General features: G+C 38.9%; 1 protein-coding gene across 5 annotated transcripts in view; it reads left to right on the forward strand.

Moving 5' to 3' along the window:
* LOC122651744 (RNA polymerase II C-terminal domain phosphatase-like 2) overlaps nucleotides 1-13268 on the forward strand; it is a 50543-nt gene that overhangs the window by 12432 nt on the left and 24843 nt on the right. For 4 of the 5 annotated variants that reach the window (XR_006331501.1, XR_006331500.1, XM_043845261.1 and 1 more), the window contains exons 3-13: nucleotides 6575-6785; nucleotides 7348-7505; nucleotides 7599-7669; nucleotides 7757-7862; nucleotides 7953-8042; nucleotides 8245-8386; nucleotides 8502-8818; nucleotides 9790-9853; nucleotides 10501-10628; nucleotides 10714-10767; nucleotides 12740-12836. Coding sequence is in view for 2 of the 5 variants with exons in the window: in XM_043845261.1 (XP_043701196.1) it covers nucleotides 6575-6785; nucleotides 7348-7505; nucleotides 7599-7669; nucleotides 7757-7862; nucleotides 7953-8042; nucleotides 8245-8386; nucleotides 8502-8818; nucleotides 9790-9853; nucleotides 10501-10628; nucleotides 10714-10767; nucleotides 12740-12836 (1438 nt within the window). In the remaining 3 variants the exon portion in view is untranslated. Of the gene's footprint in view, nucleotides 1-6574; nucleotides 6786-7347; nucleotides 7506-7598; nucleotides 7670-7756; nucleotides 7863-7952; nucleotides 8043-8244; nucleotides 8387-8501; nucleotides 8819-9763; nucleotides 9854-10500; nucleotides 10629-10713; nucleotides 10768-12739; nucleotides 12837-13268 lie in introns of those variants that run through there. The other variant, XR_006331502.1, reaches the window with a different exon arrangement.

The raw sequence follows: 13268 nt of genomic DNA on the forward strand, positions 1-13268 counted from the left end.
TGTTGCTCAGGGGGAGAATAATACTCAGGCGTACAAATTGTAGAAAGCAATCTATGGCCTTAAACAATCACCCAAAGCATGGTTTGAGAAGTTCAGTGCCACAGTAGTATCGTGCGGTTTTTCACAGTGTTATTTTGATCATTCTGTGTTTGTTCGTTGTCGTGGTGGCAAGTTGGTTATCCTAGTTGTGTATGTTGATGATATTATTGTTTCTGGTGATGATGTGTCAGGCATTGTTGAGGTAAAGGCTTACTTACAACAGAACTTTCAGACCAAGGATTTAAGTGATCTTCACTACTTTCTTGGCATTGAGGTTGTGAGAAGCAAGAAGGGTATCAGTCTTTCCCAGAGGAAGTATGTTAGATCTTTTATCTAATATTGGCATGCTTGCGTCCAAGCCAATGGATATTCCTATGGATCTTCATCAGAAGTTTGGTGTAGATGATGGTGATCCTCTTTAGGATGTGCACCAGTACAGGAGTTTAGTTGGAAAGTTGATTTACCTTACTGTCACGAGACCAGACATCTCTTTTGCTGTTGTTGTTCTGAGCCAGTTTATGCCAACTCCTCAGAAAGCTCACTGGGATGCTGCTATTCGTATCCGTCGTTATTTGAAAGGTGCTCCTGGTAAAGGGTTGATTTATCGTCCTAATCGGCATATGGATCTGGTTGCTTATTCTGATGTAGATTGGGCTGGATCGGCAAGTGATCGTCGTTCCACCATAGGTTATTGTATGTCTTTTGGGGGTAATCTTGTCTCGTGGCATAGTAAAAAGCATACTAATATTGTTCGGTCGAGTGCAGAGGCTGAGTACCGGGCTATGGCCCACACTACAGCTGAGTTGATGTGGCTCAGGTCTCTTCTTCTTGAGATGGGATTTCCTGTCCTCACGCTGATGAAGATGTATTGTGATAACCATGCAGCTATATATATTGCTAGTAACCTTGTTTACCATGGGCGGACTAAACATATTGAGGTGGATTGTCACTTTGTTTGCGATGCTGTCTTGAAAAAGCTAGTTGAGACCCCGTTTGTTTCGTCTTCAAATAAGCTAGCTGATGTCTTCACCAAGTTGTTTGCCCCTAATTTGCGCACCTGTTGTAACAAGCTGAGCATGGGAGACCTACATGCTCCAGCTTGAGGGGGAGTGTTGAGAATTAGGAGTAGTTTAGGCTTGTTATTTTGGGTTTTGGGGTTCTATATTATTTTCCTTCTTTTCTGTCCTTATTTGTTAAGTTGTAATAGGTGAGGGCTTAGGGGTAATTTCATAATAAACCCCTAACCAATACACCTAATTTTGATGACTTTTATTATAAATAGAACCTAGGTCCTGCGATAGGAAATTAATACCTATCGCAGGCTGCCATCTCTTCTCTCTCGGTAGTGTGCTTCTTCTTCCCTTTTTCTCTTCTTCTCCATTCTTCTGCTGATTAGTTAGCTTCTGATTTGTTACAAATAAAATACTGATCTGCCCCACAATTCTTCTAGGAATATTCTCACCAAGCCAAATCAAGGGGCTGTGACATTGGTCATGTGAACAGTGTTTTGGCCTCTTCTCCACATCATGATCTTTTAACTCCTTTTCAAATCCACAGTTCCACTGGAGTTACTGAGCAGTTCTTATTTTCATCTTTTTCTTCTTCTCTATATGTTCTCTTCTTAAGTTTTTTTACGTTCTTCTGCTGCTACGTTTGACTGCAAAAGAGGTCCCAAAAGGTTTTGATGCGTTTGAGATCAACACGGTTCGTTTATACCCACTTGGGTTCTTAATGGCTTCCTTGTAATGACTTTTGTTAGATCTATTTTAATGGGTTTTAGTATTTTCGGGTTTTGCAGGATTTGTTCTAGAATCGAATGTTTTGGGGATTTTCATATAAAGCGTTTTATATATCTCTTCAAAGGGTTCTTACTTGACACAGGAACTGTGAGAGATCTTCTCTCTTCAAAGTTTTTATCTTTATCTTTTTTTGAGGAGAGATTTCAGATATTGAATCAAGCAAGGCCTTTAAGCAGGGATGAAGAAATCAATCTCTGCAGAGAGACTCGACATCCACAACAAAACCATGAGAAAAATCTGCTTTATCTGTTCCGATCCTAATGCTGCAGATTCATCTTATAGCGAATGGTTCGGCGGGGCTAAAATACCTCTTCAGAGATTCATGTTCCAATTTCTCCATATGGATAATCTGTTCATGAGATTGATAGCTCTTCTCATATGACAGCTATTATGGCTGCAAAATCCCTAGTTCTAGAGTCACCAAAAACCCTAGCAGAAGGACTTTGAGGAGGAACCCTAGATCCACCTTAAGTATCAAGGGGTTTGACAGAGGAGATGGGGGAAATGGGCTGCTGAGATTTGTGACCCTATTAGAGGTGTTCGAATCTGGTTGGGTACTTATGATACTGCAGAGGAAGCTTCAGGAGCTACTGTGGGGAGTCCAGGCCATGGATTCAAGCTCTGGTTCTTCATGTAAAGGAATACCTTATACTACAACGCTCTTTCTGTTTGATGATTGATGAGTCATCTCCATCAATCCTGCGCTGGCCTACACTTAGAACGAAAGAACACCGCCTCCCTGGGTTCTCAGACTCCATCGCCAAAACCTCCTCCATCTTACAAGTCAAAGTTGATTGGGATGACGATTAGGGGTTGGGGGTGGGGCTGGGTTGCAAGGGTGGAGGTGGGTTTACAGTCTTGCAGAGGATGGGTGAGCTCCAGGATTTTTTTAGAAACAAGGTCGATTATGTTAGGGGTCAGTATTAGGACAAATCAGTAATTCTACCATTGAACTCTAGGGTAGAATGGTCCTCAAATCTTTAAAAACTCCTCCTGTTAGTAACTAACAGAATTCACTAACAGTCTGAGTTTAAGTGTTAAATAGTTTGTAAAGTAGGGGACGCCTTTGTACTTTTTAGAAACATGGGGGGAGGGGAGTGTAGTACTTTAACCATTCGTCAGGGGAGGTCCGTGTTATTTACCCTTTTTATTTTTCTGGTTTCAAAAAATCGATTTTCCTACAACAAAAATGTGAAAAAATTAGGGTTAATATCAACTGGATGGGGTTCAATTTTATATATGTTAGTCACTGTTGGTCAATCTAAGTTGGATTGTTTTTTCTGCCAGTAAATATATTTTTTCAATTTTCAAAAAAAATTATGATGTGGATAGGTTACCTCCAGTATGTAGATGAGGCCATTAGGGCAACTATGGAGGACTTCGAGCGTTTCTTTCGGCACACTATGATGCGGCCAAGGTTCAAAAACTCGTCTCGAGGAGGTGTCTCAACCAGGCCGAGATTTTCGAGATCTCAGTGAGACAGTGCATTTTTTTTTGTTTCGGTGGGCAAATGGCCATAGTTGGCTCCGAAACTTTAATAGAAGCTTGTTCTAGGCTTAATAAACATATTTAAATAATTAAATCTTCAAATTGTAAAAAAAACACCCAATTTTGTGGTTTAGATTTGCACCCTTGGTTGGCAGTAAACGTCGAATCCTTATGTAATATTTGCCTATACACATTGTTTGAGTGCTATGAGACATAATGGGAAAATAAAACAAGTAAATTATGCAATAATGGGTGAAGACACATAATATTGAATAATTATTTAAGAAATAGTTAGGGACTTGAATTAAAAACTACAAAGTACAGTGAACAATGCATATTACATAGACACCCAAGTACATTGAACAATACATATGTCATAGACACCATAGTCTTCCATGTCCCAACAATACAATATTGTGAGTATATGACTGTCTATTGATATGAACTATGACGTGCTGGATCAAGTCCACTCATGGTCTGATGGAACTGACATTCATTGTCTTCCGTCTGCATGACATATGAATGCCAAATCATAGTGTTCGAGAAGAAACAAGAGTAGTTTCTTCTCAAGTAGGTCATGATATCCGAGATTTCACTGAGATTTTGAGATTTCACTGAAATTTCGACCGAAATTTTAAAACACTGCAGATTTTAAGTTTCGTATATAATCTCTAATTGAGGAGCTCGAGATATTCGAGATCTCGGCTCGATTTAGAACTATGGACATGGCCTGCAGTTGTCATACAGTGGGAGGAAAATTGGCATCGGCTACACCGTTCCATGAGTGGGCTCAATCCTCCACGTCATAGTTCATGGTATTAGTCATTAGGATGGCCTGAGGGGGTCCACTTTGTACCATAGTTCCAGGTTTTGGTTTCGAGCCTAGTTGAAACCAGGCTCGAAACCGAAATATTTTGACCTAAACCGAAATTTCGGTTGAAACCTTTACACTTTTTGCAACAAGTTTCGATGGTGGGTTTCAAGGGCCAAATGGCCAAATTTGACCCTAACCTTGATGTAAACACTATTGTCTCTTTTCTATAATATATTTTCTTTCTTTCTTCTATAAAAAAAAAAAAACATAGTGGAACACTTAGATTTTAAAAATCACACTCAAAATGGTAGTCTGACTCCAGACGCTAGGTTGGTAGTGTACGCTGTATACATTCTATTCCACACAGTGTTTAGTACTAGAATACATATAGTTTGAATGAAAAAAAAGGGTGTACCCAGTGCACGAGGCTCCCACCACTGCGGGGTCTGAGGAGGGTCATAATGTACGCAGCCTTAATCCCCGCTTCATGGAGAGGCGGTTTCCTGAGACTAGAACCCGTGACCACTTGGTCACAATGGAGCAACCTTACCGTTGCACCAAGGTCTAGTGTCCACCCTCACTAGAATACATATAGTTCAAATAAAACAACTTAAACATTATACACTGTTTAGTACTAGAACACATGTAGTTCAAATAAAGCAATTTAAATATGCATTAGGTGAATAGGCATCAACTTATAAACCTTTTTGTAAATCATACATCAAACATTTTTTGTTACAAAGAGTCAAATATATTGGAGTAAAAAAAGCACTAAAACTGGATTTTCCAAGCTTCATTGGCGAAATGAATAAAAGGGGTTGAAATTTCGATCCATTTTGTTTGAAATGTGGTATTTAAACTATGGTTAAAGTAATGTTTCGGCCAAAGTTTTGGTGAAACAAAACTTTTGACCGAAATTCAATCGGAACCTCGAAATTTCGGTTGAAATATGTGCATTCCTTGGTATCTCATTGGGTTTCGTTTTGAGCCCTTGAGAAACCAAAATATTTTGCACAGTTTCATGAAATTTTAGTGTAACTATGTACCATGCTTTGTACTCATGTATGTATCACCAATTTACATAGTATTGTATTGTTGGGACTTGGGTCTCTACATGTTATGTTACATCTACTCTACTGTTTTATAATTAATCTATACTATGTTTCTTTATTCACCTGAGAGTCCCACAGTGGTAAAAAATGGAATGGTGCCAAAGCACTCTTTTGTACAATCAAAAGAATAATTCAATCACTTCAGGTCCCCAAGGAAATCCATTATCAGGGCAAATGAAGCCTGTGACTGCACCTTGATTTATTAACAGCTCAAAAATTTACCTTCTTGTACGACTGTAGGCCATGGTTCATAATTTACTTGTTTAGTTGCCTTTTTCTGTCTTCTAGTACTAAAACAATTTGTAGAATAGGCTATATTACACAAGGTGGTATTACAATAGGGTTTGGCTTAGACTGCCAACCAAGGGTGAAAATCCAAACCACTACTTTGTGTGACTTTTCTTGCAATATAAAGGTTTACATATGTTTATATAGGCTAAAATAAGGTTTCCCTGAAGTATTGGAGCTTAATATGGCCGATTGCCCCCCAAAATGGTCAACTAAATCATACTGGCAAAAAATGCACTGTTTCAGCGAAATTTTGGTCAAGCTGAAACGAGACTGAAATCTGAGTTTTTGAACCTTGCTGGATGGTACCACCTCCTAAAGTTAGAAACTTATGCTTTTCAGCTTTTCTGGAGAATATAACTGACAAGAGAGAAACCCCACCTGCTAAAAATAGGAGCCAGAACATTCTGTTGTGGCTGTACCTCTGGCATACAATCCTTCTGATTTCCCTCCCACTTATCTTCTGTACCACCTGCCCAAACATATTCTAAATTTACTAGGAAGGTTACATGTATTTTGAGCAGGCCGGCGCTACAACCGAATTTCTTGCAAGCAACGTGCAGCTGCTGAAGCCTAAAACTATGAAGAGGACTGGATGTTGTTGTTGTTTAGTTGGCTTAGCATGATAATTCACTTTTTTTTTTTTTGGGGGGGGGGGGGTTCTAGTCCAACAATATTGAGCTGTTTGGTTTACTGTTGCATTCATTCTAATCTTTTACATGTTATCATGCATACATCTCTTTTACCTTATTCTCTGGGATGGAATATGTGTTTGTGAGTCCATATGGCCGGGTAATAGGCTTTATTGTTAGATTTTGACAATTTCAGTATCTGAAGTCACTGATATTTTTCTTTCAATATTGAAGCCTGTAGTAACCTTTTTGCTGTGTCTGAGGGTTTTTTCCCTAGGGAATTTAGTGGATTCAAACATTTTCTGTCATGTCCTTATGTGGATGACAATCGTGACCTGTGAATCATCTTGCTGAAAGAGTGGGTTACAAATATTTTGATGACTAATTCCTATCTTTCTTCAGATCCGCGATACTAGTGTGCTTGTAAGGCTGCGACCTGCGTGGGAGGATTTGAAAAGTTATTTAACAGCAAAAGGACGCAAACGTTTTGAAGTTTATGTTTGTACAATGGCTGAGAGAGATTATGCTCTAGAGATATGGAGGCTTCTTGACCCAGAGGCGCACTTAATAAGCTCAAAGCAGCTTTTGGAGCGCGTTGTTTGTGTAAAATCAGGTAAGACCTATTATTGTCTCAGACGATTTTGATCGATGTGGTTTTTGAAGATAATTCACATTCCAAATGGCAAGAGGTAATGTTCTATACATTTATAATTCAGTATCTTGGCAAATAAGCTGAATCCTCCTTTCAAATATGCACTAATATTGAATCTTATATAATTAAATATTTCTGAGACTTGTTTTTCTTTACTGATGGTTGTTCTATGATTTTCATTATTTAACTTTTACAGTATTAGATGTTCTTCATTTGCTATTCTTAGTGGTCATGTTTTCAGGGAACAGATAATCTGTGGCCACTTTTTCAGGTCCCATCATACAGTCACAACCGCAGACTACAAAGAAGCTTTTTCTCAAGGCCATTATTTAAATATGCAGTGGGGTTTTGTTTACTGTCACTAAGATAACCTTTGGATGCTTTTTTGCACTCTGTGGTTGTGCCTGTGCAATTGCCACAGCGAAAAGTGGCCAAGGACAATTCAGAGTCTCAGACCTACTTGAACAATAACCTTCGGATTGCATTCTTATTTTCATGACTTACCGCTGCATTGAACTTGTAGGTTCGAGGAAATCTTTGCTTAATGTCTTCCAAGATGGAATATGTCATCCAAAAATGGCAATGGTGATTGATGACCGTCTGAAGGTTTGGGAAGATAAGGACCAGCCTCGAGTTCATGTTGTACCTGCATTTACTCCTTATTATGCTCCTCAGGCAGAGGTACTGAATTACTTCCCTAGAATGCTGGGCATTGTGCATGGTGTTACTTTCAAGTTTTAAGAGCTGAAACCACCCAAAGTATGTATTTTGTAGACAGCAAATGCGGTGCCAGTCTTATGTGTAGCGAGAAATGTTGCATGTAATGTCAGAGGTGGCTTTTTCAAGTAAGTGAGCCACTTAATTTTGTCTAACTGAAGCACTTTGCATTTTGTTTTCCATGTAATATACATATGGCACCTTATGTCATGCAGAGAATTTGATGAGAATCTATTGCGAAGAATCTATGAACTCTGTCATGAAGACGATGCTTTAAATTTACCAATTCCACCTGATGTCAGTAACTACTTAATGTCAGAGGTATTGAATCATTTCTCTTTACTTTTGTGCTTTATGAAGTCATGTGGCATATGAAATCTTTATTTATTATTCTACTCACTGATTTGTCAGGATGCTGGTTTTGTACCAAATGGCAATAGAGATGCTCCTATTTCTGAGGGCATAAATGGTTCTGAAGTTGATCGAAGAGTAAATCGACCGGTAGTTCCTGCATGCATTATATTATTTATAGTCGAGCTGACATATTGCTTCCTCTTTTCTGGGAAAGGATAGTAGATTCATGTGGTATTCAACTGGCATATCAATAAAATATAATATTTTGGCTTGAATGGCAGTATGCTATGCTTATGCTAAGTCTCAATGCTTTGAATATATTGTTGATAATGTTCTTTTCCATGGTTAGGATGAGAAGTATATTCTGGATTCCGCTTCTGGTTTCATTTCTAATAATCCTGAATTGACACTTGAAATGTCTCAACTACCGGTGACCATCTCGCCAAATATTGTCAATCCAGCAACCTCTAGACCAATTCTACCTTTACAGAGTATGGTTGCCATTTTCCTTGTTTGAAATGCAGTTCATAGTTTTGTCTGTTTCTCTATTACATGTAGTAATTTGGTTAGCTTTTAAATTTTTCATAGTTTGTTGTTTTACATTAGGACCTAGTTTGCCTGGAGCTTCTGCTAGTCGAGAGGTCAACCCTGCTGAATTGGACCCTGACATGAGGAGAAGACTCCTAATCTTGCAGCATGGTCAAGATATGCGGGATCACGGCTCAGGTGATCCTTCTTTTCAGTCAAGGCTACCTGCACAGGTGTTGCTACCATCAACGCTGTCATGTGGAAGCTGGTCTGGAGAGGACACCAATGTGGGACAACCTAATAACCGGGCAAGGCAGAGTCTGCTATACAATGCTTCAGAGAGTTCTACTTCCCATGGCACATCCTCTCATGCATCTCAAGTGAAAAGTGAAGAGGTCTTTTCTCTTCTATTTGCTTTGAAATAGGGATGGTAATTGCGTGGGTTGAGATAGAGGGTAATAAGAAATGGGCCTGGCCTAAACCCACTGAATTAATAACTATGTTGACCGGAGATGGCATAGGATATAGCTTGCTTGCCACAAGATTCCATTTTTTGCATTCTTACAAGTTTATATGATTTGTTGGAGACGGGTTTGGTTCATAATTTGAAGTGTCCAGGTACCATAGATTAATAAACAGGCAGGGGTGGGCATTGCCATGCCTAACCTATTTAGGCGGGTTTGGATGGCCTGTTCAAAAATAAAATACTAAGTGATTTTGATAAAGTAAACTATTATCATAGTTGAAGTGGGATGATTGGGCAATCGGGTTAGAAAGGTTCGGCTTGGGATTGATGGGTTGATGGGGTTACAACTGCCTATTTGTCTAAAGCCCATGCCTATACCCTGCCTATTTAATACATGGGCTTCTGGGCTGAACCTGGTTACGGCCCATATATTAATCAAGTCGTGTTCTGGTGAGTTAGAGGTTGGGGGGGCGGGGTAGGGCAGGCTAAGCAAGCCGGGCTGAGAATTGCCACTCCTACCTTGAAACACCCTTGTTTTCTCGTTCTTCTTTAGTGTTTCATATTAAAGATCATGATGGGTTAGTTCCACCAATACGGTACCAACATCTGAAAATATTTCTCAACCCTAACCTTGCCCTGCCCCATTAAACATTGATGGCGGCTTGTCAGTTGTCAAGTTAACCAGGCTTGGTACCTGCAGGGCAATGGTGAGGTGGGGGTGAGTACTCAGGATTTAAAGTATCATAACAGACCTTGCCTTGTAAGTGTCATACACTACCTATCCATTAGGGGAAGTGGTACTGTAGCCATTAAACCATTGCATTGCCATCAGTACTGCACATACAGAAACTTGTATATCAGTAGTTCAGTACAGCCAGTTGAAATCATACTTGGGTGCAGGCTCCTTTTGGAAATGAACGTCAAAAACAAAATCTTTCGCAATCAAAGCATTCTTCATTCTCAGGTATTGAGTTGTTTAGTTTACAAAGGATGCTGTTATTGTTCTGCTGGTACTGATTGTGCATCCCCCCCCCCCCCCCTCCCTCCCTGCCCCAATGGATGCTAAAATTTCTCTGTGAAATTCTAAAATTAATTGTTGGTTGAAGCTCCTTTTCGTTTATATGATAAGATGGTGTATGTTTCTAAAAAGGGATTGGACCCAATTACTAGACTTCAAGTACAAATAAGGTGCATGTGCATGTGATACCATGTTATTGACGGTGGTGGAAGCATTATTACTTCTAAGTGTAGATTTGATCGATCCTTTAATTGTTACATAGGACTGGTAGCTCCAAATGCCAAACATGATTGTCCTTAGCAAGTTCCCTTCCTTACTTTAGGATTCCTATTTGTTGATTTGAGATGGTGCCTTACCTCATATTGATCTAGGCTAAATGCTTGGATGATTGGAGTGGGTGAAATTACTAATGCCAAGTGGTTTTGGTAATTTACAGCTAGTATAGCTGAGCATTCTACTTACCTCAGAATTCAACCTAGTATTGAGAAAGCAACTTATTTTAGTACTCTATCCAGCTTTCCTATCATTTGTTATCTAGTGAGTGATTGCTGTTATTTTTCTTTATATTTATGTGCTGAGATTTTTCTTTGTAGAGGATGATGAGAATCATGCATCTACAGATAGTAGGGATGTCCAGACTGAAGGTGATAAAGTGATTTCACTATCGGCCTCCATATCTATTGGAGTGCTGCAAGAAATTGGACGGAGGTGTGGCTCTAAGGTACAGTGACTGGGTTATGAGATTGACATGTGCATTCCTCTCGTCATTCCTATAATAACTTCTGGTGCCATTTGTGGTTGGTTAGGTTGAATTCAAGTCTACAGTAAGCATCAGTAAGGATCTGCCATTTTCTGTTGAGGTCAGAACTATATGCCACTTAATATTTATGGACATGTGTCGACATTGTTGCATCTAAAAATTTGAGCATAGCTCTACATTGTTGTGTTTGATTTGTTCCATCTAGTATAGTATTTCAAGAAAATTATAGAAAGATGTCTTCTGTTTGTCTTATTGGGTGACTGAAAGAAAGATATGATCTTAGATTGGACTGGTGGAATGAAGATGATTTGTCCCAATTAGTTGGGACAAGGTTTTATTGAATTTTGTGGAGTTCCACTCTTACATGCACTGGTTGGCTTCTGATGGTGGAATGGTTTATCAGGATTGTGATGAGCGCTCATGTGTCAATGGTTTGGTGGGTTTTGGGCCGCGAGCCCAATCAAGTTCAAAAGCTCAAATCCTCATCCACCCCCCCCCCCCCCAAAATTGCTGTGGGTCGTCTTTGTTGTTGCTATTGCATCACAACCCCATCAACCTTCTAATGATAATGCAGATCCGGGGTTACAAATCCATATTCGGTTCGCTTACAGGTCTACTCGAATAATAGATAAATCAAATCTAATGTGCAATGGCATAAAGGTAAATAACCAGAATTTTCAAGGGCTAAATAGGTAAGAAGAAAGAAGGGACCTAATAGGGATTAGTATTTATTTGCCAAGGACAAACTTGGAAGGGTTTGTAGAGTATGGACCAAGTGGAATAAAAACTGAAGGAAAGGGGTATTGAAGGAAACTAAATCATAAAATAAGAAAACGATAGAACCGTGGGCTGATGAGGTGATAGATATGTAACAATAAAAAAAGAAGTTTAAAGATAACTAAAAGACAAAAGAAAGAAAATATTGGGAAAGTGAAAAGATTACTGAAAGACAAACTGAAAGAGACCTAAAATATCGTGAAACAAAAAAAGAAAAAAAGAAAAAAGAGGCATCGTCTACAACCTTGGCCACAGAACATGGCGGAAAACCAGACTTCTTCAATTGGAGGGAACCTTCTCAACACAACTCCAATCCATGCAAGATTTCAGGTGAAGATTTCTGACCCTTGACCGTATTGAATCCAACCGGGTTTCACTCCAACTAGAGTTCGAAGTTTAAAGAAATAAATCTGCTACTCAAATCTGGCGATGGAAGAAGGACCAGACTTAGAGTTTTGCTTAAATCTCACAAACCAGATTGAGTTCCAGTCTCAGATTTGGTAGTCTGAGTCGCCTAAGGAGTTTGTGATCAAAACCAACTATTAACAGATCGAAAGGGTCATAATCGAAGGAGTTTGCTTCAAATCAGATGGGCTGCAAGTACCGCCCAAACAGAGTAGGCCTGCAAGGTAATAGTACCAAGAGGTCTCACAGGGAGGGAGAGAGAGAGAGAGAGAGAGAGAGAGAGAGAGAGAGAGATGGTCACACAACCATGATTCTATCGTACCATCTGGTAACAATAATAAACCAAAATTTCATTTAATCAAATCTGATTATTGTTTGATTACACTGATATTTAAAAGAAAAATAATTTAAGACTCCTAATTAAACTCTAAAACTGAAATTAACCTTAACTCTAATAGACTCATAACTTAAAAAAGCCCTAGATAGACTCTACCACTAAATAACCTATTAAAACTAAAACAGAAAATTACATGATAAACTCACTAATAAAAACCCTATTAAATAAATATATTAAATACCCTACTGAACCCAAAGACCCAGTTGGACCCGGTTCATCTGCACATGGATACCCAAATAGGTTTGGGTCGGTCCAAGGCAGTGCATCTGCATCAAATGATCGTCTTGTTTACAAGGAAAGGGAGGAGAACTATCTTTCCTGGGTTCTTATGTTATGCATATCCAGTCATATATTACTAAAATTCAATGAATAATCTCATCTTCACTTAATATTAAATTTAGAAGTTCTTAAGTGACCATAAATGTTTAAAGCTGTCATATTATTCTATGTCAATGCATTCAAGAAAGCTCATTTGGTTGACAGTTTGGTTTAGGTTTTGTTCGCTGGGGAGAAGATAGGTATTGGGATGGGGAAAACAAAGAAGGAAGCTCAACAAAAGGCTTCCAAGGATGCTCTTCACAACTTGGCTGGTGAGATTGTTTATCGTTTTTCTTCTTCATTCTCACTACGATATAATTTCCCATGCATTTTTCTTCTTCATTCTCACTATGATATAATTTCTCCCGCATTTTTCTCCTCTTGTCAACTCCCTATTTCGTAGTTGTTTTGGTGTTCTATCATCCTTAAGGGATGAAATCTTCCAGAAATCAGAATACTGAAACAAGAAAAGAAAATGATTTATCAAGTGGAGGTATCATAGAACCAAGGTTTAGAGAAAGAGTTGATCTATTGGAAAGGTTTCCAGGCTAGGACAAAGAAATCAGAATTTTTTGGAAATGCAAAATCAACTAAGAAAAATACTGTTTTGTAAGCTTTTAATGGATTACCAAGCCTTGAAATGGCACAATACTTTGGTCGATTATTTCATTGGAAGCTGCCCTGCCTTCAGTATCGTCCATGGT

This window comes from Telopea speciosissima, chromosome 2 (assembly GCF_018873765.1).
Source record: "Telopea speciosissima isolate NSW1024214 ecotype Mountain lineage chromosome 2, Tspe_v1, whole genome shotgun sequence".
Taxonomy (NCBI): domain Eukaryota; kingdom Viridiplantae; phylum Streptophyta; class Magnoliopsida; order Proteales; family Proteaceae; genus Telopea; species Telopea speciosissima.